The sequence below is a fragment of the Gymnodraco acuticeps genome, unplaced genomic scaffold, assembly GCF_902827175.1.
Source record: "Gymnodraco acuticeps unplaced genomic scaffold, fGymAcu1.1, whole genome shotgun sequence".
NCBI lineage: Eukaryota > Metazoa > Chordata > Actinopteri > Perciformes > Bathydraconidae > Gymnodraco > Gymnodraco acuticeps.
This window is the reverse complement of record NW_022991253.1, coordinates 17,530-42,985: the sequence shown is the minus strand read 5'-3', so window position 1 is coordinate 42,985 and position 25,456 is coordinate 17,530. Positions and strand designations below refer to the sequence as shown.

Below are 25,456 nucleotides of genomic sequence, written 5' to 3'. Positions count from 1 at the left end.
CCTCCGATTTACTGTCCTTTTCATTTTGATTTCGGTGTTTGCAACCATTCTTATATTAGCTGTAATAACCTACTGTACTGTGGATAGTCGTCGGCAGTATTCAGGAGTTTCTGCTCAAAAGCTAGAGGTGCAGCAACAATATTTTTAAAGCTCCTCTCAAAAATCCATTTCAGTTGAAGTTTACTTTACTACGAATATGTGTACTGCCTTGCCCTGCGTCGGACAGCCCTTTTCACACGGCTAAATGTCAAATCCACCAGACTCTATTCACAAGAACAGTCACTGTGCAGAACACAGGAGGTGCTGGAGTAACGCTGCTTCAATAGGTCGGCTTGTTTGTGTTACTATGAGGTTTAAAATCCAATGTAGCATTCACTGAACACGCACAATAACACAAACTAACCAATAGAGGCAGCGGTAAACCAACAACGTCTGTGTCCTGTGAGCTAAGATGACTGTTTTTATTAATGGAGTTTGGTGTCTTTCAAGAGAGCTTGAAAACAGCTGTCAAAAACATAAAGTGTATAATGTTCTCACTGCAAGAGGTGACAATATACTGACTGTAGCATGCACTTACATTGATATTATGTCGGTTACTAATAGATGTTTTGCTGGGACTCCTGTTTGTTTCTTCCAAATGCTTCTTAAGATCCTCCTTCCACCACACTTCACAATATCCCTCTAGAGCAGGCGGGTCAAACTCAAACACACAGTGGGCCAAAATAAAAAATGGATGCTAGTGGAGGGCCGGACTGGTTCAATGTTTATTGCAGGACTTATTGAAATGAACTTATTGCACATATTAAACCTGGAACTAACAAAGCTTAAATAATTGCCTATAAAAACAACACTAAATAATCAGTTGCATTCATTTCTTATGGCTCTATCTGCAGCTTAGAGTCATTTCTTATGAGTACATTTCCCCACAGGCCAACAACAGCTTCAACAAAACTATTCCCCTCAGAGAGAAACCAAACATGCCCTGTTGTCCTGAGAGAAAGTGCAGAAGGAAGCATCCATTGAACTCAGTGCTGCTCTGTGATGCTAGCTCAGACACTTGGCATCTCTTCTTGGGAGCAAGGTCATCAATGTTTGGGCTCAGGCTCTGAGCGGAGGAGACCCTCAGGATGGAGTGAAGGTGTGAGAGCAATATACCGGAGGGCCAGATCTAATAGTGAATTAGAAATTATCCTGCGGGCCGAAATTAAATCCACCACGGGCCTGATTTGGCCCCCGGGCCTTGAGTTTGACACATGTGCTCTAAATGTTACCACTATGATATAATAATAATAATAACTGTATAACGTCTCTCCTTTAGTCACTACATGAGGCAGATCCTCGAGGCGCTGCGTTACTGCCACGACAACAACGTCATCCACAGAGACGTCAAGGTACTTATATTTGACACTTTACAGCACCCTCAGTGTTGCAGCTGCAAAGGGAAGGTTGCTGCTGAGGAGACTTTATCTGCATCTGTGCACTGAAAAAAGACGTCTTTTGGAGGTCAGTCTGTAGGGGCTTGGTTTGGGAATTGAAGGGTCGCCGATACAAGGTCCCAGATCGGACAGCAGCAACAACAAACAAAGAGGTAGACGTGCAGTGTTTAGCTCCGGCAGAGGTGTGTATCCAGCAAGCTTTGGGACTAACTCTCTCCGGCAGAAACAGTCGTACATTTTCGCTTTTAAATCGGCCTCTTTGGACCCACAATTATAAATATGAATTATTTTAAATCTCCCCAAAAGCGGGAGGTGCTTGGTTTTTGCAGCAGTCCCTGTACATATTCAAAACGTAACACTCAGATGAGCAGGTGTACTGTTTTCTGGACTAGACACGAGGGTATGAAATATAAAAATACACTGTAATCTTCAAGTTAACCATTTTAAACGTCTCTTATTTTACGCAGTTTACTAACGGTACTTAATGTGCAAACAGAGTGGGAGGACGGTTTGGAATTTGGCCAATGAGTGATCCTTATTGGATTAATAAAGTGTCTTCTTCTTCTCCAAATACAAACAGACATGCAAACACATAGTAGTGCAGCATACAAATATGGATTTACAATATATATATATATCAAAGTACAAAAAGGCTTCAAACTAATCTAGATATCAGTGTTCTGACAGCTACCCTATCGTATAGTTTGCAGTTAGAAATCCAGATGTAACTCATGGGATGTGTTCTCACTGCGTTTCTCCTCACCCTGACATGTGGTTGTTCTGCAGACGTAAAACATGCATTTGCTACATCAGTGTGTCAGTTGTGTGAGTGCACGTTGTGTGTCAGTTGTGTGAGTGCACGTTGTGTGAGTGCACGTTGTGTGAGTGCACGTTGTGTGTCAGTTGTGTGAGTGCACGTTGTGTGTCAGTTGTGTGAGTGCACGTTGTGTGAGTGCACGTTGTGTGAGTGCACGTTGTGTGTCAGTTGTGTGAGTGCACGTTGTGTGAGTGCACGTTGTGTGAGTGCACGTTGTGTGAGTGCACGTTGTGTGTCAGTTGTGTGAGTGCACGTTGTGTGTCAGTTGTGTGAGTGCACGTTGTGTGTCAGTTGTGTGAGTGCACGTTGTGTGAGTGCACGTTGTGTGAGTGCACGTTGTGTGAGTGCACGTTGTGTGTCAGTTGTGTGAGTGCACGTTGTGTGTCAGTTGTGTGAGTGCACGTTGTGTGTCAGTTGTGTGAGTGCACGTTGTGTGAGTGCACGTTGTGTGTCAGTTGTGTGAGTGCACGTTGTGTGAGTGCACGTTGTGTGAGTGCACGTTGTGTGAGTGCACGTTGTGTGTCAGTTGTGTGAGTGCACGTTGTGTGTCAGTTGTGTGAGTGCACGTTGTGTGTTAGTTGTGTGAGTGCACGTTGTGTGAGTGCACGTTGTGTGTCAGTTGTGTGAGTGCACGTTGTGTGAGTGCACGTTGTGTGAGTGCACGTTGTGTGTTTGTGTGTGCTGCTATTGTTTCTACATTGTGTATCCGAGGCAGGAGAAACAAAGTGAACCAGGGCTTTGCTTTCAGAGCGTCTCCTCCGTCTCACTCTCTGCTTTCACACACAAGCACACACACACACACACACACACACACACACACACACACACACACACACACACACACTTCTCCCCAGTTCAATGCTCTGTATGTGATATGCAGCACTTCCCCTGTTATTGCCTCGTATCGTTTCACTCTGAGTCCAGTTTCTATCTTTGTCCTCGGCTTTGTCATCGTCGGTACACACATTTTAATCTGTCTTCACTCCCACAATGCACCCTGCTGAATCACTGGCTCAGTGTGTGTGTGTGTGTGTGTGTGTGTGTGTTGGTGTGTGTGTGTGTGTGTGTGTGTGTGTGTGTGTGTGGTGTGTGTGTGTGTGTGTGGTGGTGTGTGTGTGTTGTGTGTGTGTGTGTGTGTGTGTGTGTGTGTGTGTGTGTGTGTGTGTGTGTGTGTGTGTGTGTGTGTGTGTGTGTGTGTGTGTGTGTGTGTCTCTCTTCCTGTGGGTCAGACTGTGCAGAAGCTCAACCATTCAGATGTTCTACTTCCTCCGCGTTACTGTAGATCAAACTTGTTGATCTACAGTAAATAATGCCCCCCCCCCCCCCCCCCCCCCCCCCCCGGAGCGGAGCAACTAAACTGAAATGAAGAAGCAGTTTCTTACGGCGCTATGCATTTTGAGGGGGTTTCCCGACATGTCGTTGCAGTAGATTGAAGGCTGTGTCATGTTGTCGTTGCTGTGGACCTTCTTAATCTACCTTCTTTGAGGACCCCCTTCTGGTCCGAGCACTTGCCTGTCAGCAAACGGCGCCACACGTGCATTCTCACAACGCGCCAGACACAAGAAAATATACATTGATTTACATCAGAACGTTTTAATTGTTTTAATTTTGTATAATTTGTATTTGTTATAATGGGACACAGGGTTCGGTCCGGAGTTTGAGAAGCCCTGCTGTGGATGTGCTGATATGTTCAAACACATACATGAGATCATTGATTAGTGCGTTGGATCCTAAACATCGTCTACTTCCAGCTTCTCAGTTGTGAGGATTTGCTGCCTTTCCTTTTTTTAAATTCCTTATAAGTGTGTTTTTTTATTTAAAGAGTGTTAGTAGTACAATCAAAACAATGTGGAGATATAAGCTTGGGCTTTAGGTGAAAGACATGTATCACTTTGTATGACAGTTTTAATAGCTATTTGACTACAGACTAATTGATAATACATGCTATAATTGTTTGTTGAAGTCTATGGATGTCACCAGAAACTATACGTTGGGTGCCATGTTGAGGCCAATATTTGGAAAACTGATAGACGGTGTGTTAGTAGGCTAAACTCACTACTGACACACACGTTTTTTCCACTTAAATGTAGATTAAATGACATGTTTTCCTCATAACGAGTTATAAAATCGGTGTTGAAATCCAATTAACGTTAGCTTTTAGCTGTAAGCTGCTATCTCTAGGTTGTTTTCTATTGGCTGCTGCTGTTAGGTGGTTCATTAGAGTTGCTATTGTGCGTTAAAGCTCTTTTCAGTAAAAAAAACTAACATTTGTTGAAGGTAAATATAAGCCTTATTGTGAAGTGTTCAATAATGAAGTTGTTTTTGGGGAGAAACTTCAAGTCATAGAGATGTGTTCACTTAGAGAGAGAATACTGACGTGTACCTTTCCAACGAGTCGTTCAATTATAGTTTGATAACTAGATATGTGGTTCTAGTTTAGATCAAAGTGTAGTGTTGGTTAACATGCAGTAAACGGTCGATATAAACACAGTATATTTCATTTTACTCAAATGCAGCTTTGTCATTGGTCCACTTCTTTATCAGCATCCAACAGCGACTGTCTAGGTTACCTGATGTACTGCCCTTTAATGACACACACACACACACACACACACACACACACACACACACACACACACACACACACACACACACACACACACACACACACACACACACACACACGTCCTTGTTGAATATGGATCAGCTCGAGTGCCGCATCGCTCATGCATGAAAGTCACTGAATTCATTGAAACCCTGATGTTCATAAATCACCGTGATGCCTCAGTATTGAGCTTCTTCACCACAGACAGCAGCACCGCCATGTTTGTTTCTATCTCTATATCTCTATAGATCTGCGTGTCTTCCCCTTTGGACCTCCTGCTGACGCCACTGGAATAATTAGGTTATCTGGCTCTAAGTTTGAAAGATTATGCAAAAGCGTGCTGTGCAGGAGTTGAAGTCACATAATCAGAGGAATATATAAGGGAGGGTTGCCTCTAATTATTAGTAAGGGAAATAGTAGAGAACTAGCTAACATGCTACATGTCTGTTTAACATCATTGGATCATCACTGTTGTACCAAAGGATGCTCAGAGATATCCTACTCTCCAAAAACAAAGAAACCTGGTGGTTAAAACAAGAGAAACATACAGCATTTTGATCTGCCGACCCCTGATCCTCACGTCGTGTTGAGCAACCTGAAGAATCCATAAAAACGCCACAAGATTGAGATGCAAAATATAATCCGATGCAACGTTCAGGGAATATTTATATAGCACTTTTCAACACAAGGCAATTCAAAGTGCTTTACAAAAAATGAAAGACATTAAGAAAATGGCATTAAAATCAGTCATTTAAAAAGAAAAGCTAATAAAATAAACATTAAAAGAAAAAGTACATGGATAAAAGTTACAGTGCAGTTTAAGATGTGAATAGTTCAAGCAGCGGCAAAAAGAAAAGTCTTCAGCCTGGATTTAAGGGAGAAGTTGCCTCTAATAAGTGAGAGAAGTGAAGACTAGCTAACACGCTATATGCACATGAGCGTTTAACAGCATCTTGATCATAATGAAACCATTACTTCAGACATGTTGATAGAAACTAGGAACAAAACTAAATTATGCAGTTTCATGAAACAAACCTGTGTTTCTACCGGCACGCTTTTCAGCTACGTTTGCTCAGCTTGCAACCGGTTTGCACTTACTCTGTGTTTTGATTTACACTTAGGATAAGGATATGTGGCCCAGGTTTGAATGCACAAGTTTGAATGCCAGTGAGTTTCCTTTGCGGTGTGTGTGTGCTGCATCACGCTGTGTAGAAGTGGAAGTCATACTGAAAGTCCGATCTTCAAACCACCGACCTCACGTCGTGTTGAGCAACCTGAAGAGTCCATAAAAACGGATTTAGATGTAAAACATAATCAGATGCAACGTTCAGGGAAGAGGAAAGTTTCCTCTAACAAGTGAGAGAAGTCACCAAATGATGCACAGAGGTCTAGTCCTTTCAAAAACACACAACTGGTGATTAAAACCAGGATAAAAACAGCAACATATCCATGTTTTCTCTGCACAATGTTCCCCTCCTGCTAACGTTAGCTCAGCACCAACCTGTTCAGACTAACTCTGTTTAAACCTACGCTTTATTAGGTCATGGAGCTCAGTTTTGAGGTTTGAATGCCACCAGCAGTGAGTTTCCTTTGCGGTGTGTGTGCTGCGTCACGCTGTGTAGAAGTGGAAGTCATGCTGAAGGTCTGATCTTCAAACCACTGATCCTCACGTTGTGTTGAGCTACCGTCGAGAGGCATGACTTCGGAGGTACACCGTGAAATGAACACAGAGACACGCACCGTACAACAATCTGCAGGAATGCTAAGAAAGAGATCTGCTGTCAGAAGACTCAGCAGGTTTCTCCTCTGTGACTTTCAGAGTTTGGATTCCTAGAATAGTCTCTCTGCGGGAACTCTGGAACTTTTGTACAAACATTCATGACTTCTGGAGGTATTTCTGCACTCGAGTGAGAGAGAAACTGTGGTTCGAGTTGTGTTTGAATCTCAATATTGCACTGTAACTGTGTGGTCAGCAGTGTTGTGCTAGTTACTGAAAACCAGTAACTAGTTACCATTACTAGTTACTTCATGTCAAAAGTAACTCAGTTACTTTACCAGTTACTTACACTCAAAAGTAATGCGTTACTGTGAAAAGTAACGTTTTCGTTACTTGAAAAAATGGCTCCCATTAATGCCCTTATAGCCTTCATTTCAGTACTGTTATTGCATTGGAGAATAATACAATCTGTTGATCAACTTGACATGCATTATATGCAATCTGGATTGCATCGATATTAGCTGGCTTTCCATTTTTGTATATTCTTTCTCCAGGTAGTTGGAAAAAGTGCTATCATGCTAACTAGCTCCCTGAAAGCGGGTGACTCCACTGTAGCAATAGCCTGCATGTGTTCTACAACATACCGTGCAATGGCTTTATCCACTTTTCCCTGGCCAGCAGTCCCTTGGTTAAAATCCAGCCGCTGTTGCTTAGGTGGAGGTGGAGTGGCGTCGGCTGAGTCTCTGTGGTCTTAGTTACTAGCTTCGTCCCAGCATGTTGTTTTTGCAGATGTTTTAAGAGATTTGAATGACTGGTTTGGGCAGTAGGATCTTTGACCCGCCAAGACACAACTTACATTTAACTAAAACGTTCTTTTCTTTGTGCTCGACAAAAGTGAAATAGTGAGAATATCTCCAGGTGGAGAAACTAGACTTGAGCTCCGCCGCCGCCATGACAGTCTTGTTAGTAAACAACACAAACACGCCCACAGCGCGTCTCCGCATGTGACACAGGAAGTATCTAAGTACATTTACTCAAGTACTTTACTTAAGTACAGTTCTCATCTCTGTTCGCCTGGCTGTTGACTATATAAAAAAACTAACGCAGTAACGGAGTAACGCACCATGTAGTAACGGTAACTGAGTTACTGAATTACAAAAGTTATGCGTTAGAGTACTGCCAAGAATAACGGCGTTACAGTAACGCGTTACATTCCTTTAAAAGACATACACACACATGTTAGTTCTCTTTATGCCAGTGTTTCATACCAAGGACCACTTAGCCAATAACAAAAACACTCGCGGACCACCTAACTCCACAAATATAAAAAAACATCGTTTTTCTAGAACAGATTACAAATGGCCTGAAAATGGTACAAACACGTGGCAGCATGTGTGACGAAGGTGTTGCCCTGGGCTATATCATGCAATCAAAAGTGAAACTTAACCTCGCTCCATTGCGGAGATATTCCCGCGAGAGTGCGGAAAACTGAAAGGAATTATTTATTTCAAATGTGAAATTTTACCAATATACTCACGGACCACTAGGGGGCGCGGACCACACTTTGAGAAGCACTTTACACTAATGTCTGTTTTAGTGTTGAATTAGCATGGCAACAAGCTGCTTTCTTTGGCTGTTTGTGCATGTCGTTACAGAGTCTGTTCCTACGGGGGTATTTAGCGCTTGCAGCTCCTTTGAGGCACTGCAACAAAAGTTAGCACAGGTAGGACACCAAAGCAGCAGAAAGCAAAAAGTGTGTGCAACATTTGCTTTCTGTTTCAACGTGTTCCTGTCGGTCTGAAATAGCTGCATTTATTCTTGCTGCAAAAGACGATGATATAGAAATGTTGCGTCTGCAGGAGAAACTCAAATGTCCAGAGATTAGAGATACTCACACTGATATTAAGACACTCAGGATAAAAGCTACTGCAGCTAATTGGAATATTTTGTATGTGATGCTAAGGGGCGGGACATCTCTGAGCGGGTGACCAATCACAACAGAGCTCATTTATTTACATGTATTTGAATAATTGTTCAATTTCCTTATTTTTGTATGTATTATTTATGCACTTAAAAGCATGTGTCACACAGCATTGCAACCAAATAGACGCACACATGTACCTATACCCCGATGTCGTATTTCTATCATCGCCGATAGATAAAGTAAATGAAGACTAGAAAATCAATATAAAAGTCAGTTGTGCCTGGATGCAGATTGTAATCGATCCACCTGAGGCCGACAGCCAGATTTAAGCCGGTTTCAGTTTGATGTTGTCCACATGATTAGCCGCCCTCGAGTCCTTTGGGATGAATGCACTCCTACACTTAAATAAATCTCACTTTAACAAATATTTCAGGGTCAGCGGTAGAAAGAAATCTGCTTTACAGACGTGCAACACATATCAAATCCTCCACAGCAGCAGATCTTATTTACTGCATGCCATTTGTGAAGTGAATTTCCTCTCCGTTTGATCGTGTGAGCAAATGCCAACTTCTGCATATGAATAGGTACATCTGATGGAGATAAAAACCCGTTTCCTAGCCTGAATATTTGCATGTCAGCTGTTTTTACACACTTTGACGTCCCTGTGGTGCCCTCAGAGGAATGAGAGCTGCTTGTTAGGGTGCAGAACAGATAACGGCTCCTTTAACGGCCTCCAGCGGGCCTTGGAGTGTCAACCATGAGACTCTGACATTGAGCTTACATACACACACACACACACACACACACACACACACACACACACACACACACACACACACACACACACACACACACACACACACACATATCTGCATACATTTAGTGACAAACTGCTGGTGATAAATGAGCCTCGGTGTCCAGGTTGGACGGGGAACTTGTCGCTCAGTGCTCGTCACGTTCAGAGAAGATTTGGTGTTTTGAGAACTGCAGCTTTTCCTGTCTTTGCAGATAATCGATTTAGTCATTTTACATGAAAAACTGGCCCAAATATGGTTTTGAGCCTCACAAAAACTCCCCTTTTCTCTGATTCATATTATATTAAAGGTCCCATGTCATGCTTTTCTGGTTATCACCCGTCCCCTTGTGTTATGAAGGTTTTTCTGCATGCAAACGGTCTGCAGAGTCACAAACCCTCAAAGTACACCCTGCAGCGAGTAAAACTCTAACACAGAGAAGACCTGTCTGTGCTGCCCCAGAACGCCTCGTTGGACATTTCTCTTTTTCCATTGTTTACTTCTTGGGTATAGTGACGTAACATAACGGCTCCGCAGATTGGTCCAAATTGACCAATCCGCGGAGCCGTTACGTTTGGACCAATGCGCGGACTTCCTCACACACACACACTCGGCGGGACGTTGCGAGGCTCGCTGCTGCGAGGAGACACAGCGAAACCCAGCCCGAAACACACACACACACCCGCAGCCTGGCTGGGAGTTTGTGTGTGTGCCCAGGCTGAGTTCTGCGGTGTCTCGCTGTCTCGCTGACCCCACACCAGTGAGCCAGCGAGTATATTACATGCTAAGCTTCACACAGGATGCCCTTCTGCCCTAATGCATGCTGGGTGTTTCTGTGAAACCTCCACTTAAAACAGGATGCTGCCCACTGTGTGAAGAACTTTTTAAAAAGTGCTGTGAGCAGTTTTCTCCTCTCCTGGGAGAGCGGCTGCTGGCGGAGACGATCCTTCACGTCTCGTTTTGCCCGAACACACAGAGACAATAATCAGTCAGTGTGTGAGAGCCTGACAACCAGCGGAACTAACGCCACCTCAGGGACCCTCTCTGTATCTGCATCACAGCAACACACGCAAGGATGCACACACACTTAGAGACATGATGCACATGCACACACACACACACACACACACACACACACACACACACACACACACACACACACACACACACACACACACACACACACACACACACACACACACGCACACACATGATGCACACACACTTAGAGACACGATGCACACAGACACACACACACACACACACACATACACTTAGAGACATGATGCACGCCACGCACACACACACACACACACACACACACACACACACACACACACTTAAATACATGATGCGCGCACGCATGCACACACACACATACCATGTATACATCACTTCAGGGGACATTACATTGCATTACATGCATTTCCTGGAGACTTATCCTAACCTTAACCATAACCAACACATGCCTAACCCTGACCCTTAACCCTAATCCTTACCCTAAACCTAACCAAGTCTTCACCCTAAAATTAATGATTCCCCTCATGGGGACCTCCAATTTGTCCCCATAAGGGAGGCGAGTCCCCACACGTGACTGTGTAAACAGATGTAGGTCCCCACAAGTATAGTAATGCTAGGCCACACACACACACACACACACACACACACACACACACACACACACACACACACACACACACACACACACACACACACACACACACACACACTTCATAGTACATAGTCTCCTGCCGCCTCACACACACCTTCTGAAACACACACACTCTGTAATCCCTCTTCAATAATGCAGACTCAATTACCGAACAAGGTTTGCGACACATGGATATTAAATATTGAAAGACTCCCGCTGCACATGACGGCTGCTCCACAAACACGCCTTGCATTCTTCAAAAGGACATCCATAGATTTATCCTGAGGCTGTTTTGACCATGTTTGCAACGTCGATAAAAACACCTTAGAAACTCAGATTTATCGACGCAGTTGAAGTAAAGTACGAGTCAAAATTGCACTTTAAAATGTAACTCGCTTTTTCTTTATTAATGGCTTTTAGTTTCAGTTCAATATGTTTAAATCTAGTATCTATCTAGTATTTTGTCTATGATTTGGATCAATTGTCATCCATATTCAGCTACAAACAACATTAGGTTGATTTCAGTAGGGTACGGAGATATATAGTACATCAAATATCCCCATATTTAACAACTAAAAACCTTTATCGATATTTTAAGGTTGACACTTGCTGCTTAATGAAATATTAAAACAAACAAATACATAACTTGACTTAAACACAGTCTTTAAACCAGGAAAGATAAACACTTATGCCATCTTGTGATAGGACAATATCCAAAATGTGAGACGATGTAAAGTCTTATATCTCAATGTCATAAAAACCGATGTATTACAAAACATTATACTCCAGTTTCATTGACTGCTATAAAGCCAAACTACCATGGAAACGTAAGACTATCATTATTCCTTTTTAACTGAATAGATAAAACACCTGATTATATTAAGAAACTGGAATATTTCAAACATTATATTTGAATGAATGCCTCTTCCTAACCATGAAAACATGATACAGCTGCAAATATTAGACAAGTATTAAACAAAAATAACTTTTTTGATAATATAATTGGTAATTTTACATTCAAAACTGGCCTAAATATGGTTTTTACACTCGCAAAAATAAAGATTCCTCTGTTTCATATTATGTTAAAGGAATTTTTCTTAAGGTTTCTATCAAAATAAGAGACATTTAAAAGCATCGACTCTGACACGGCTATTTCAGAAGGGCCTCTTGTACATCTTTTAACATTTACAGAAAACTTCCTTGACTTATATCCGCTGTAACTGTGGCCAGGTTCCCTTCCTCCAGCGGGCCAGCCTAGGTGGTGTTGCTTCCTGTGACCGAGGAGGATTTCGTGCTTCCAGTTTTGTTCTGGTTGCACCTTAAGAGTTTCAGGGTTTGATGACGGAAGGTCTTGTCCAACAGGAAGTACATTAAAGGGTCCGTGGATCCTCTCAAAGCGGCCAAAAGCAGCAAACAGTTCTTCAGCTGGAGGAAGAGGAGAGAGAGGAGATGTATTTGTTAAAGAGGACATGTTGTGCTGATGTTCAGGTGTCCAGTGTGCATCTGGACCCGGTGACAACATTACCTATTGACGCAGCAACCACTGTAAGTTATATTCTTGTTTAATTAGACTTCTCGGTTTCATTTATTCGACTCTGTATAATTGTTACTGTAGCTAAAACGGCTAAATCGCTTTTGAGAGATTTTAAATCTCAGATCTGCTCAGGCGAAACCTGCTTTACAGCTCTCAGCACTCAAGCCTGCATTATTAACATAGGCAGGGCCAGTCTATTGATTGCGTGAAGTAGAACTGCGTGACTCAGTCATCCTTTAGCTCAAAAAGCATTTAAATACCGCATTTAGAAACTGATGAACTCAGTGTGCATCTGGACCCGGTGACAACATTACCTATTGACGCAGCAACCACTGTAAGTTATATTCTTGTTTAATTAGACTTCTCGGTTTCATTTATTCGACTCTGTATAATTGTTACTGTAGCTAAAACGGCTAAATCGCTTTTGAGAGATTTTAAATCTCAGATCTGCTCAGGCGAAACCTGCTTTACAGCTCTCAGCACTCAAGCCTGCATTATTAACATAGGCAGGGCCAGTCTATTGATTGCGTGAAGTAGAACTGCGTGACACAGTCATCCTTTAGCTCAAAAAGCATTTAAATACCGCATTTAGAAACTGATGAACTCAGTGTGCATCTGGACCCGGTGACAACATTACCTATTGACGCAGCAACCACTGTAAGTTATATTCTTGTTTAATTAGACTTCTCGGTTTCATTTATTCGACTCTGTATAATTGTTACTGTAGCTAAAACGGCTAAATCGCTTTTGAGAGATTTTAAATCTCAGATCTGCTCAGGCGAAACCTGCTTTACAGCTCTCAGCACTCAAGCCTGCATTATTAACATAGGCAGGGCCAGTCTATTGATTGCGTGAAGTAGAACTGCGTGACTCAGTCATCCTTTAGCTCAAAAAGCATTTAAATACCGCATTTAGAAACTGATGAACTCAGTGTGCATCTGGACCCGGTGACAACATTACCTATTGACGCAGCAACCACTGTAAGTTATATTCTTGTTTAATTAGACTTCTCGGTTTCATTTATTCGACTCTGTATAATTGTTACTGTAGCTAAAACGGCTAAATCGCTTTTGAGAGATTTTAAATCTCAGATCTGCTCAGGCGAAACCTGCTTTACAGCTCTCAGCACTCAAGCCTGCATTATTAACATAGGCAGGGCCAGTCTATTGATTGCGTGAAGTAGAACTGCGTGACTCAGTCATCCTTTAGCTCAAAAAGCATTTAAATACCGCATTTAGAAACTGATGAACTCAGTGTGCATCTGGACCCGGTGACAACATTACCTATTGACGCAGCAACCACTGTAAGTTATATTCTTGTTTAATTAGACTTCTCGGTTTCATTTATTCGACTCTGTATAATTGTTACTGTAGCTAAAACGGCTAAATCGCTTTTGAGAGATTTTAAATCTCAGATCTGCTCAGGCGAAACCTGCTTTACAGCTCTCAGCAATCAAGCCTGCATTATTAACATAGGCAGGGCCAGTCTATTGTCGCCCATCAGCTGTAGATAGTTAACTAATTAACTTCAGCTGTGAGAACTGAGCAATCAGGCGTCCATTTCGGGTAGCTCTTTCCTTGAGCGGCAGCTTCAGCGGCAGACAGGCTAAGACTGACAAAGACATTAGAGTCCTACGGGAGTAAGACTGACAAAGACATTAGAGTCCTACGGGAGTCACGAGGGAGGCAAAGAGGAGGCAAATCCTACTTTGATTGAGCTAAGTATCGTTGGCGTTTTTAATTTTTACTTTTGTTGTTTAGCCCCTCATGCTATAATCATGTGTATTTTCTCAATTCCTGTTCATGTGTCTTCTCGCAATTATCACTGGCCCCGTGTATCTCCTAATCGATATAACCGGCCTGCTCTCGTCTATCCCACGTGCTCCACTGAGATCCAACATCTAGTTTCAGGTGGCCTGTGGAACTGCCAGTCAGCTGTTCCTAAGGCTGACTTCATCTCTGGCTACACCTCCCTGCAGTCTCTGGATTTCCTTGCTCTCACTGAGACCTGGATTACTCCATCCAACACATCCACCCCAGCAGCTCTCTCCACTGCATATTCCTTCTCCCATACACCCAGACCCACTGGCAGAGGAGGTGGCACTGGTCTCCTGCTCTCTCCCAAATGGAGCTTTTCCCTCTTCAAGCTACCTAACTTTACTCCTTCCACCTTTGAGTTCCATGCCGTCACAGTAACCCATCCTATACAGTTAACCATTGTTGTTCTCTACCGTCCACCAGGCGCCTTGGGGGACTTCTTGGAGGAATTAGATCATCTCCTCTCACACATCCCTGAAACTGGCCCTCCCGCTGTACTTCTCGGAGACTTCAACCTCCAGATGGGGAAGATAGACGAACTAACATCTCTGTTAACCGCCTTTGCTTTCTCACTGTCTCCGTCCCCACCGACTCATAAAGCTGGCAATGTCCTTGATCTCATATTCTCAAGGAACTGCGCTACTTCTAACCTCTCTGTAAACCTGCTCCACACATCCGATCACTTCTTCATTTCATTCTCTCTATCCCTTTCCAAACATAACAAACTAATCTCTTCCCATCCTACACTTGTCCGCCGTAACCTTCGCTCCCTCTCTCCCTCTACCTTTGCCTCGTCGGTGCTCTCAGCCCTCCCCTCCTCTGATTCGTTCCAACTACTGCCTCCAAACTCTGCTGCAGAAACTCTCCTCTCTACTCTCTCATCCTCTCTGGACTCGCTCTGTCCTCTCACATCTCGGCAGGCTCGTCAGTCCCCTCCGGCTCCCTGGCTAAATGATGCACTGCGTGCTAATAGAACCGTCCTTAGGGCAGCAGAGCGGAAATGGTGGAAATCCAAACACCGTGACGACCTCCTAACCTATCAAGCTCTCCTCTCCTCTTTCTCTGCTTCGATCTCTCAGGCAAAAAGCACTTTCTTTCAAGATAAGATCCAATCTTCCTATTCCAATCCTAAAAAACTATTTTCCATCTTCTCCACCCTCTTGGACCCTCCAAAAGCTCCTCCCCCCTCCTCACTTCTGTCAAGCGACTTTGTTACCCACTTTGAAAAAAAGGTTAATGATATTCGCTCTTCTTTTTCTGACTCACCTTTACTCACCGCTGGGTCACCAGACCTTCCTTCCACCAACACACTAACCTCCTTTTCCCCTCTCTCTCCAAGTGAGGTTCTTACCCTCATTACCTCTGCCCGCCCTACCACCTGTCCTCTGGACCCTATCCCTTCAAACCTCCTTCAGACTATCGCTCCTGATATTCTACCGTTTCTCACCCATTTCATCAACACTTCTCTAACTTCTGGTCACTTTCCAAACAGTCTCAAGGAGGCATGAGTAAACCCTCTCCTAAAGAAACCCACTCTCAACCCGTCTGATGTTATAAACTACAGGCCTGTCTCTCTCCTCCCGTTCCTGTCTAAATCACTTGAACGCGCTGTCTTTAAACAACTCTCCTGTTATCTCAATCAGAACAACCTTCTGGATCCGCACCAGTCTGGTTTCAAGGCAGGTCACTCCACAGAAACTGCTCTCATTGCTGTCACGGAGGAACTGCACACTGCCAAAACTGCATCCCTCTCCTCTGTCATCATCCTGTTGGACCTGTCTGCTGCATTCGACACGGTGAATCATCAGATCCTCCTTCGCACTCTCCAAAACTTGGAGTTTCTGGCTCTGCACTTTCCCTCCTCACCTCATACCTGAAAGACCGTACCTACAGGGTGACTTGGAGAGGGTCTGAGTCCGACCCTTGTCAATTAACTACGGGGGTCCCTCAGGGCTCTGTTCTTGGTCCCCTCCTTTTCTCCTTGTACACAAACTCGCTCGGATCAGTCATTAGCCCGCATGGTTTTTCTTACCACTGCTACGCTGACGACACCCAATTAATTCTGTCCTTTCCCCGCTCAGAGACCCAGGTCGTCGCACGCATCTCTGCTTGTCTAGCTGACATCTCTCAGTGGATGTCTGCTCACCACCTCAAGCTCAACCTTGACAAGACTGAGCTGCTCTTCCTCCCGGGAAAAGATTGTCCAACTCTTGACCTGACAATCAACATCGGCACCTCAGTTGTTTCCCCCGACTCAGACTGCAAGGAATCTGGGTGTGACCCTAGATAACAACCTGTCCTTCACTGCAAACATCGCTGCTACAACCCGCTGCTGCAGATACACGCTTTACAACATCAGGAAGATACGTCCCCAGCTGACTCAGAAAGCGACTCAGGTTCTGGTCCAGGCTCTCGTCATCTCACGCCTAGACTACTGCAACTCCCTCCTGGCTGGTCTACCTGCATGTGCCATCCGACCTCTGCAGCTCATCCAGAATGCAGCGGCTCGTCTGGTTTTCAACCTTCCTAAATTCTCCCACACCACTCCGCTCCTCCGCTCCCTTCACTGGCTTCCGGTAACTGCTAGAATCCACTTCAAGACACTGGTACTTGCTTACCGTGCTGCGAATGGATCTGGCCCTTCCTACATCCAGGACATTGTTAAACCGTACACCCCAGCGCGTGCACTACGCTCTGCATCAGCCAAACGACTCGTTGCGCCCTCGCTGCGAGGGGGACCCAAGTTCCCATCGGCGAAAACACGTGGGTTTGCTATCCTGGCTCCAAGATGGTGGAATGAGCTCCCCATTGACATCAGGACGGCAGATAGCTTGCACATCTTCCGGCGCAAACTGAAAACTCATCTCTTTCGACTCCACTTCGAGCGTTAGAACGATTAACGAAGCACTTTTATACCAATAAAGGACTGGATTACCTAAAGCCAGTTGAGTAGCACTTGAAATGTTTGGCTCTATGAAACCTGATATACTTATATGATTCTGTTTTCTTCAAGGTTGTGTCTTCCTGGTCGAATGTACTTATTGTAAGTCGCTTTGGACAAAAGCGTCAGCTAAATGCAATGTAATGTAATGTAATGTAATATCAGTATGTAGTGTCTCTACTTTAAAGAGTCCTCTCCTGCTGATGTTCAGGTGTATATCAGTATGTAGAGTCTCTACTTTAAAGAGTCCTCTCCTGCTGATGTTCAGGTGTATATCAGTATGTAGAGTCTCTACTTTAAAGAGTCCTCTCCTGCTGATGTTCTGGTGTATATCAGTATGTCGTGTCTCTACTTTAAAGAGTCCTCTCCTGCTGATGTTCAGGTGTATATCAGTATGTAGTGTCTCTACTTTAAAGAGTCCTCTCCTGCTGATGTTCAGGTGTATATCAGTATGTAGTGTCTCTACTTTAAAGAGTCCTCTCCTGCTGATGTTCAGGTGTATATCAGTATATAGTGTCTCTGCTTTAAAGAGTCCTCTCCTGCTGATGTTCAGGTGTATATCAGTATGTAGAGTCTCTACTTTAAAGAGTCCTCTCCTGCTGATGTTCTGGTGTATATCAGTATGTCGTGTCTCTACTTTAAAGAGTCCTCTCCTGCTGATGTTCAGGTGTATATCAGTATGTAGTGTCTCTACTTTAAAGAGTCCTCTCCTGCTGATGTTCAGGTGTATATCAGTATGTAGTGTCTCTACTTTAAAGAGTCCTCTCCTGCTGATGTTCAGGTGTATATCAGTATGTAGTGTCTCTACTTTAAAGAGTCCTCTCCTGCTGATGTTCAGGTGTATATCAGTATGTAGTGTCTCTACTTTAAAGAGTCCTGTCTTGCTGATGTTCAGGTGTATATCAGTATGTAGTGTCTCTTCTTTAAAGAGTCCTCTCCTGCTGATGTTCAGGTGTATATCAGTATGTAGTGTCTCTACTTTAAAGAGTCCTGTCTTGCTGATGTTCAGGTGTATATCAGTATGTAGTGTCTCTACTTTAAAGAGTCCTCTCCTGCTGATGTTCAGGTGTATATCAGTATGTAGTGTCTACTTTAAAGAGTCCTCTCCTGCTGATGTTCAGGTGTATATCAGTATGTAGTGTCTCTACTTTAAAGAGTCCTCTCCTGCTGATGTTCAGGTGTATATCAGTATGTAGTGTCTCTACTTTAAAGAGTCCTCTCCTGCTGATGTTCAGGTGTATATCAGTATGTAGTGTCTCTACTTTAAAGAGTCCTCTCCTGCTGATGTTCAGGTGTATATCAGTATGTAGTGTCTCTACTTTAAAGAGTCCTCTCCTGCTGATGTTCAGGTGTATATCAGTATGTAGTGTCTCTACTTTAAAGAGTCCTTTCCTGCTGATGTTCAGGTGTATATCAGTATGTAGTGTTTCCTCCTAGGAAAGAAAGATGGAGTCACCTCGACTAAGATGGAGAATGGATGGCACTGTTTACAGATGTTTGGTCCCGGTAAATATCTCAGCTGTCGTTGGTCGTTAGCCAGAGAGATGAAGATGGGTTTGTAGATGTGATACGGCAGCAGACAAACCGAGAGAACAACCTGAGAAGAGATGGTTTAAAAAAAGAAGGTTGTTATGGATCTCAATCTGTAGTTTTGTAGTTTCACGCCTTCTTCAATACAGCATGTTGTTCATTTAGTCAATTATGGTCCAATTTAGAGTAAAATAGACGATATAACAGTCTGTTAAGGGGGGGCTTTTTGACAGGCTAATTAACGATATATGTTATAATTATGAGTTTGGGACTTTCTTCCCGTCAACCTCTATGAAAACCAATATTCAAAGTGCGAGATTGATAAGATAAGATGGACTTTTATGAATCCCTCGTGGGGAAATTGTTTCTCTGCATTCGACCCATCCTAGTTTTAGGAGCAGTGTGCTGCCATTTTGAACGGCACCCGGGGAGCAGTGTGGGGAACGGTGCCTTGCTCAGGGACACCTCGGTAGCACTTGGTCTTGCCGGGACTTGAACTGGTGACCTTCCAGTTGCCAAGCCAAGTCCCTATCGACTTCGCCACCACCGATTGTAAGCAAGTGTCCAATTGGAAGCTATACGAAAATGGTGGAAATAGTGCTAGAAAAACACAATTTAGCTCGCGACACAAAACACCAGTATTTTGACATAAGACAGACTTCCCCTACTAATTGTGCCTTTTTGAAGACGTTACTTTAGAGTAGGATACTGTATATGCCTCACACTCACCTGTATGACCACGATGTTTCGTAGCACCCTCCCCAGCAGACTTTGGGACGTAGTGACGTTCGTGCTTTTCCGTGATCGCCCAATATGCCTCAGAACCATCATATAAGACATCAGAACCAGCAGGTAGAAGAGGAAGAACAGAGTAATCACGATCACGGCCAAACCAGCAGAAAGTCTTCCTCCGATCTCCACCGTTGGGCTGTAGCAAACCTCCGTACATGCAACAACAGCTTTTTTCACGCTCACCGCTTCCTTCATGGAGTAAATAACGGTGACGGGTACCACGCATCCGATAGCCACCGACCACACGACGATGCAAACTCTGTTGGCGAAGGATGTTCTCTTGAGGCGGGCGAAGAAACCGTGAGGAAGAAAGGCGATGCACCGGTTGGGTCTGGAGGCGTGGGTGTGCTGGAAGAGGAAAAGAAAGACAAGTGTTAGATGCTTTACAATAATGAAAGACATTAAGAGTAATTAAGTCTACTTGTGTGCCAGCTGTGTGAACCTGGACATGTTGAGTAATGTTGGCATTATAGTCTGTCAGGGATGGGCTGCATGCGGCCCCACCTCCTCTTTTTGCGGCCCTCAGATTAATTTATAAACAACGTAATTTATTTATTTATTTTTGTACTTGTAGTACTGATACCGTCCACTAGACTCCTAGTTACGTTGCGAACTGCGTACACGATTTCGTTCGGCAGCTAAATACCGCAAAATAATCTGTGACGCGTTTGTGTGTATTGTGTTTGTTTCCCGGGGAAACACTCACAAGAAACACCGGCTGTTGTTATGCCCATAGATATATATAAACACAACAACAGTGTTTATATATATATATATATATATATATATATATATATCTAAGGTTACGCCTGCTGTGACGTTAAGTTACCGCTTGTAATTATGCAGTTACAAGCTTAAAGGTTGTTTTTATCATCTGAATTTGGCGAAACAAGTTTAATATTCTAAAAACCAAGACTTTGTTTATTTGAAATCAGATGAAAGCAAACTGTCACGGACCCTGCCGTGTTATCTATGATTACTACGCTTTTCATTCATAATGTCAGCGGGAGGGAGGGGGGCGGCGCTGAGGAACAGCAGAGTGCGGGAGGGAGGGGGGCGGCGCTGAGGAACAGCAGAGTGCGGGAGGGAGGGGGGGCGGCGCTGAGGAACAGCAGAGTGCGGGAGGGAGGGGGGGCGGCGCTGAGGAACAGCAGAGTGCGGGAGGGAGGGGGAGCGGCGCTGAGGAACAGCAGAGTGCGGGAGGGAGCGGGAGCGGCGCTGAGGAACAGCAGAGTGTGGGAGGGAGGGGGAGCGGCGCTGAGGAACAGCAGAGTGCGGGAGGGAGGGGGAGCGGCGCTGAGGAACAGCAGAGTGCGGGAGGGAGCGGGGGCGGCGCTGAGGAACAGCAGAGTGCGGGAGGGAGCGGGGGCGGCGCTGAGGAACAGCAGAGTGCGGGAGGGAGGGGGAGCGGCGCTGAGGAACAGCAGAGTGCGGGAGGGAGGGGGAGCGGCGCTGAGGAACTGCAGAGTGCGGGAGGGAGGGGGAGCGGCGCTGAGGAACAGCAGAGTGCGGCTTGACGGGTGTCTGTGTGGACACTCCTCTTATTGTGTCTTAGGTTCAAGTTACACAGCTAATGTCTGGGTAGTGTTCATGACTTCATGTGTATGTCATCTTAATGGTTAATCTCAATGCACACACATTTTCCGTGCTTTCCATTAGTTTAAAATAGTTGTATTCCACTGTTTAATAACCTGTTCAATACAAACATGCCACTTGTAAACATTAAATAACATTTCTGTGAACTGTGACTGTGTGCATCCTGTCTCTAAGTGTGTTGTGTGCATCATGTCTCTAAGTGTGTGTGTGTGTGTGTGTTCCAAGTGAATCTGCGGCCCCCTGGTGGCCAGTACATCAATTATGTGGCCCCCACCACCATCCAAGTTGCCCATCCCTGGTCTATGTGGGCAATAGTCTGAAAGTGGCTTGGCCGATTTGGACAATTTTGAAGTGGTTTTAAAGGATGATGAATCAATTTCTGACATTTGTAGGATCAAAAAGGGCAGTTGTGAGTCCCCTAAAACCTTAAAATGTACAAGAAATGTGTCAAAATCCGCCCACCAGGAGTACAAATATGGCAACTTTCTTAATTTTTTCATTTTAACATTGGATATATATTGCTTTGTTTAACGAATGCCTTTCTCTAAAATGCAAATTGGATATTTGTATGACAACTTGTACAGATGTAATGTCCCGCTGTGGTGGAAACAGGAAGAACTGGTTCACACTGGTTCCGAACTGGTCCTGGACCTGGTTTGGTTGGAAAAGGGGTATAATAATAGATATTGTTTTAGTCACACCTGTATGAGGGAGGCGAAGCGGCTCAGCGCCACCCAGGTGAGGATCATGATGCTGATGTAGATGTTGATGTGCAGAACCGGGGTGATGCCGTGAAGAACCAGCTGACACAGAGCGCTGCTCAGCGTCCAATCAGAGCCCCACGCGTAGTAAGCGGCCAGGAAGGGAGTGGTGAGAGATAGAATCAGGTTGGAGATGCTCAGATGAGACAGGTAGACGTGGGTGGGGGAGACGGTGGAGATACAGCGGAGAAACACCCACAAAGAGAGGATGTTCCCTGGGAGAGCGGTGAGGAAGAGGAAGGTGTAGGCAGAGGGGAGGAAGAAGAGGGTGGTGAAAGTGGGACAAAGGGAGAGAAAAGAGGAAGAGAGGGAGGAGTTATCCAGAGGGAAAGGGGATGAAATGTTCTCCATTTGATCTGAAGAGACACAAAGTGATGGATGAGAAACACGTGGAGGATGTTTGTTAAAGGTCCCCTATCATACTGTTCTTCATCAATATATCACAGGTCTCAGATATATACAGAGCCTGTCTCTGATTGGCTGAAACACCAAACAGATCATAGCAGCATTACCCATAATCCCCTCTGTTTCAGCCCTGTTTCCAAAGTGCTGATTCTCTGTCTGTTACTTTAGATGAAAATAAGGAGCCCCTCCCCACGCCCCTCTGAGAGAGATTTGGTTACAAAGAACTCAATGGTGCTCTAGGAGGAGATTCAGGTGATAGGGGGGGGGGGGGGGACATGAAGAAGAGGGGACACATGTTGATGTAGAAGAGACATGGAGAAGAGGGGACACATGTTGATGTAGAAGAGACATGGAGAAGAGGGGACACATGTTGATGTAGAAGAGACATGAAGAAGAGGGGACACATGTTGATGTAGAGGAGACATGAAGAAGAGGGGACACATGTTGATGTAGAAGAGACATGAGAAGAGGGGACACATGTTGATGTATAGGAGACATGAAGAAGAGGGGGACACATGTTGATGTAGAAGAGACATGAAGAAGAGGGGACACATGTTGATGTAGAAGAGGACATGAAGAAGAGGGGACACATGTTGATGTAGAAGAGACATGAAGAAGAGGGGACACATGTTGATGTAGAAGAGGACATGAAGAAGAGGGGACACATGTTGATGTAGAAGAGACATGAAGAAGAGGGGACACATGATGATGTAGAAGAGACATGAAGAAGAGGGGACACATGTTGATGTAGAAGAGACATGAAGAAGAGGGGACACATGTTGATGAAGAAGAGACATGAAGAAGAGGGGACACATGGTGCTGTAGAAGAGACATGAAGAAGAGGGGACACATGTTGATGTAGAAGAGACATGAAGAAGAAGGGACACATGTTGACGAAGAAGAGACATGAAGAAGAGGGGACACGTGTTGATGTAGAAGAGACATGAAGAAGAGGGGACACATGTTGATGTAGAAGAGACATGAAGAAGAGGGGACACATGTTGATGTAGAAGAGACATGAAGAAGAGGGGACACATGTTGATGTAGAAGAGACATGAAGAAGAGGGGACACATGTTGATGTAGAAGAGACATGGAGAAGAGGGGACACATGTTGATGTAGAAGAGACATGAAGAAGAGGGGACACATGTTGATGTAGAAGAGACATGGAGAAGAGGGGACACATGTTGATGTAGAAGAGACACGAAGAAGGGGGGACACATGTTGATGTAGAAGAGACATGAAGAAGAGGGGACACATGTTGATGTAGAAGAGACATGAAGAAGAGGGGACACATGTTGATGTAGAAGAGACACGAAGAAGAGGGGACACATGTTGATGTAGAAGAGACGTGAAGAAGAGGGGACACATGTTGATGTAGAAGAGACATGAAGAAGAGGGGACACATGTTGATGTAGAAGAGACGTGAAGAAGAGGGGACACATGTTGATGTAGAAGAGACATGGAGAAGAGGGGACACATGTTGATGTAGAAGAGACACGAAGAAGAGGGGACACATGTTGATGTAGAAGAGACATGGAGAAGAGGGGACACATGTTGATGTAGAAGAGACACGAAGAAGAGGGGACACATGTTGATGTAGAAGAGACATGAAGAAGAGGGGACACATGTTGATGTAGAAGAGACACGAAGAAGAGGGGACACATGTTGATGTAGAAGAGACATGAAGAAGAGGGGACACATGTTGATGTAGAAGAGACATGAAGAAGAGGGGACACATGTTGATGTAGAAGAGACATGAAGAAGAGGGGACACATGTTGATGTAGAAGAGACATGAAGAAGAGGGGACACATGTTGATGTAGAAGAGACATGAAGAAGAGGGGACACATGGTGATGTAGAAGAGACATCTTTAAAAAAAGTCTTAAGACTTGTTTCTGACGTTGCAAAGTTTAGTCTAAAGGTTCATCCCAAACTCCTTTAAAACGTCTTAAAGTCATTGCATTTTTTTCATTAAATCAACGCTTTTGACATTAAAGTAGGATTTCTTTAAATAGTTTTTTCCGATGCTGTTTTTTTTAACTTTAAATATCTTCTTTTTTTATTTGATATGCCGAATAAACATAACTATTGTTAGGCAGATTCAGAAAGAGGAACATTTTGCACACAATTGACATATTTCAATCTAGAAATAATACCTTCAAACGTTTTAGAAATGCTCGGACGTGGGTCATAAATACATTTATTTTGACGATGAATTGTCTTAGTAATTATAAAAGGATCTTATCGATGTATGTCTGCACACATTTGGGCTTGAATTTAAATCCAAGCAATCTAACATTTGTATTCAAATGTCAAATCAAAATGCTTAAAAAAACCCTCCTATTATTATTTGAATCTACAACCCTTTGCTCCTGTCTTGTAACCAACAAATGAACCCAAAATATCCTCCAATTCGTGTTCATAAGAAATATATATGTCATGCTATATTCAAAGAACGACGTATGAGCATGTTACGTTAATCTACCTCTCTATAAACTAAGATGAAAGCCTTTCAAATCGAGTTATTTCAGGGTGCAATCATTCATATACGTACCTCTAGCAGGAGCTCCGTCCAGGTCATTGAAGAGCAAACGGCTGCAGTTCTTCAAATGTTATATTCACAGCTAAAAGAACAACTCTGGCTCAATGTGAATCTTTTCTCAGACTTCCTGCTTTTTAACGGTACTTCAGGGTTTGTGTCATTTCATATCAGAGCTGCTCTCATGTAACAAGACATGTTGGCGTCTCTCGCTATTTCAGGTTCCACTTCCTCAGTTACGCTGTGTGTTGATGAGAGATACGGTTTAAGAGGTGAGGGTCAAGCTGAGATGCGTGAGTATTTTAGTACATGAGATGTGTGGTGCATGTTCACAGCAGCGCTGTATCAACATGAGAGCTGGTGACACTTTTTAAAGTTTTAGAGACGCCCTGTTTACTTCCCTGTAGTGTGTGATACAATGTTTTTTTTCACTTGGACTCCTGTGTTTACTTCTGGACCTTAATGACATCACTGTGTAACACTCGCACTTCTATTGGCTATAGCGCTCCATCACATTGTACTTGATAGGCTAGGGGGGCGGGACAGCTCTAAGCTGTTGACCAATCACAACAGAGCCGAACATACATACATCTGA

At 44.0% G+C, this 25,456-nt stretch overlaps 1 protein-coding gene across 1 annotated transcript; it reads right to left on the bottom strand.

Annotated features, from left to right (window-relative positions):
* Positions 1 to 11,325: 11,325 nt before the first annotated feature.
* LOC117561968 (probable G-protein coupled receptor 82) lies at positions 11,326 to 24,981 on the bottom strand. The gene is made up of 5 exons (XM_034239707.1): positions 24,877 to 24,981; positions 21,856 to 22,271; positions 19,496 to 19,906; positions 18,693 to 18,833; positions 11,326 to 12,369 (listed from the first exon to the last, which is right to left on the bottom strand). Exons 2-5 carry the CDS (start codon positions 22,264 to 22,266, stop codon positions 12,199 to 12,201), a joined length of 1,134 nt encoding a protein of 377 aa, XP_034095598.1. The 5' UTR covers positions 22,267 to 22,271; positions 24,877 to 24,981; the 3' UTR covers positions 11,326 to 12,198.
* Between the last annotated feature and the right edge of the window lie 475 nt (positions 24,982 to 25,456).

Bases quoted from the DNA above. Each gene is read 5' to 3' on its own strand.
- LOC117561968 (XM_034239707.1), bottom strand. From the start codon at position 22,266: ATGGAGAACATTTCATCCCCTTTCCCTCTGGATAACTCCTCCCTCTCT. The intron at 19,907-21,855 runs GTGTGACTAAAA...TTCCTCTTCCAG, and splicing joins GCTTCGCCTCCCTCATACAG to CACACCCACGCCTCCAGACC. The intron at 12,370-18,692 runs GTGACTCCATCT...CTCTTCCTCCAG, and splicing joins CATTCTCCATCTTAGTCGAG to CTGAAGAACTGTTTGCTGCT.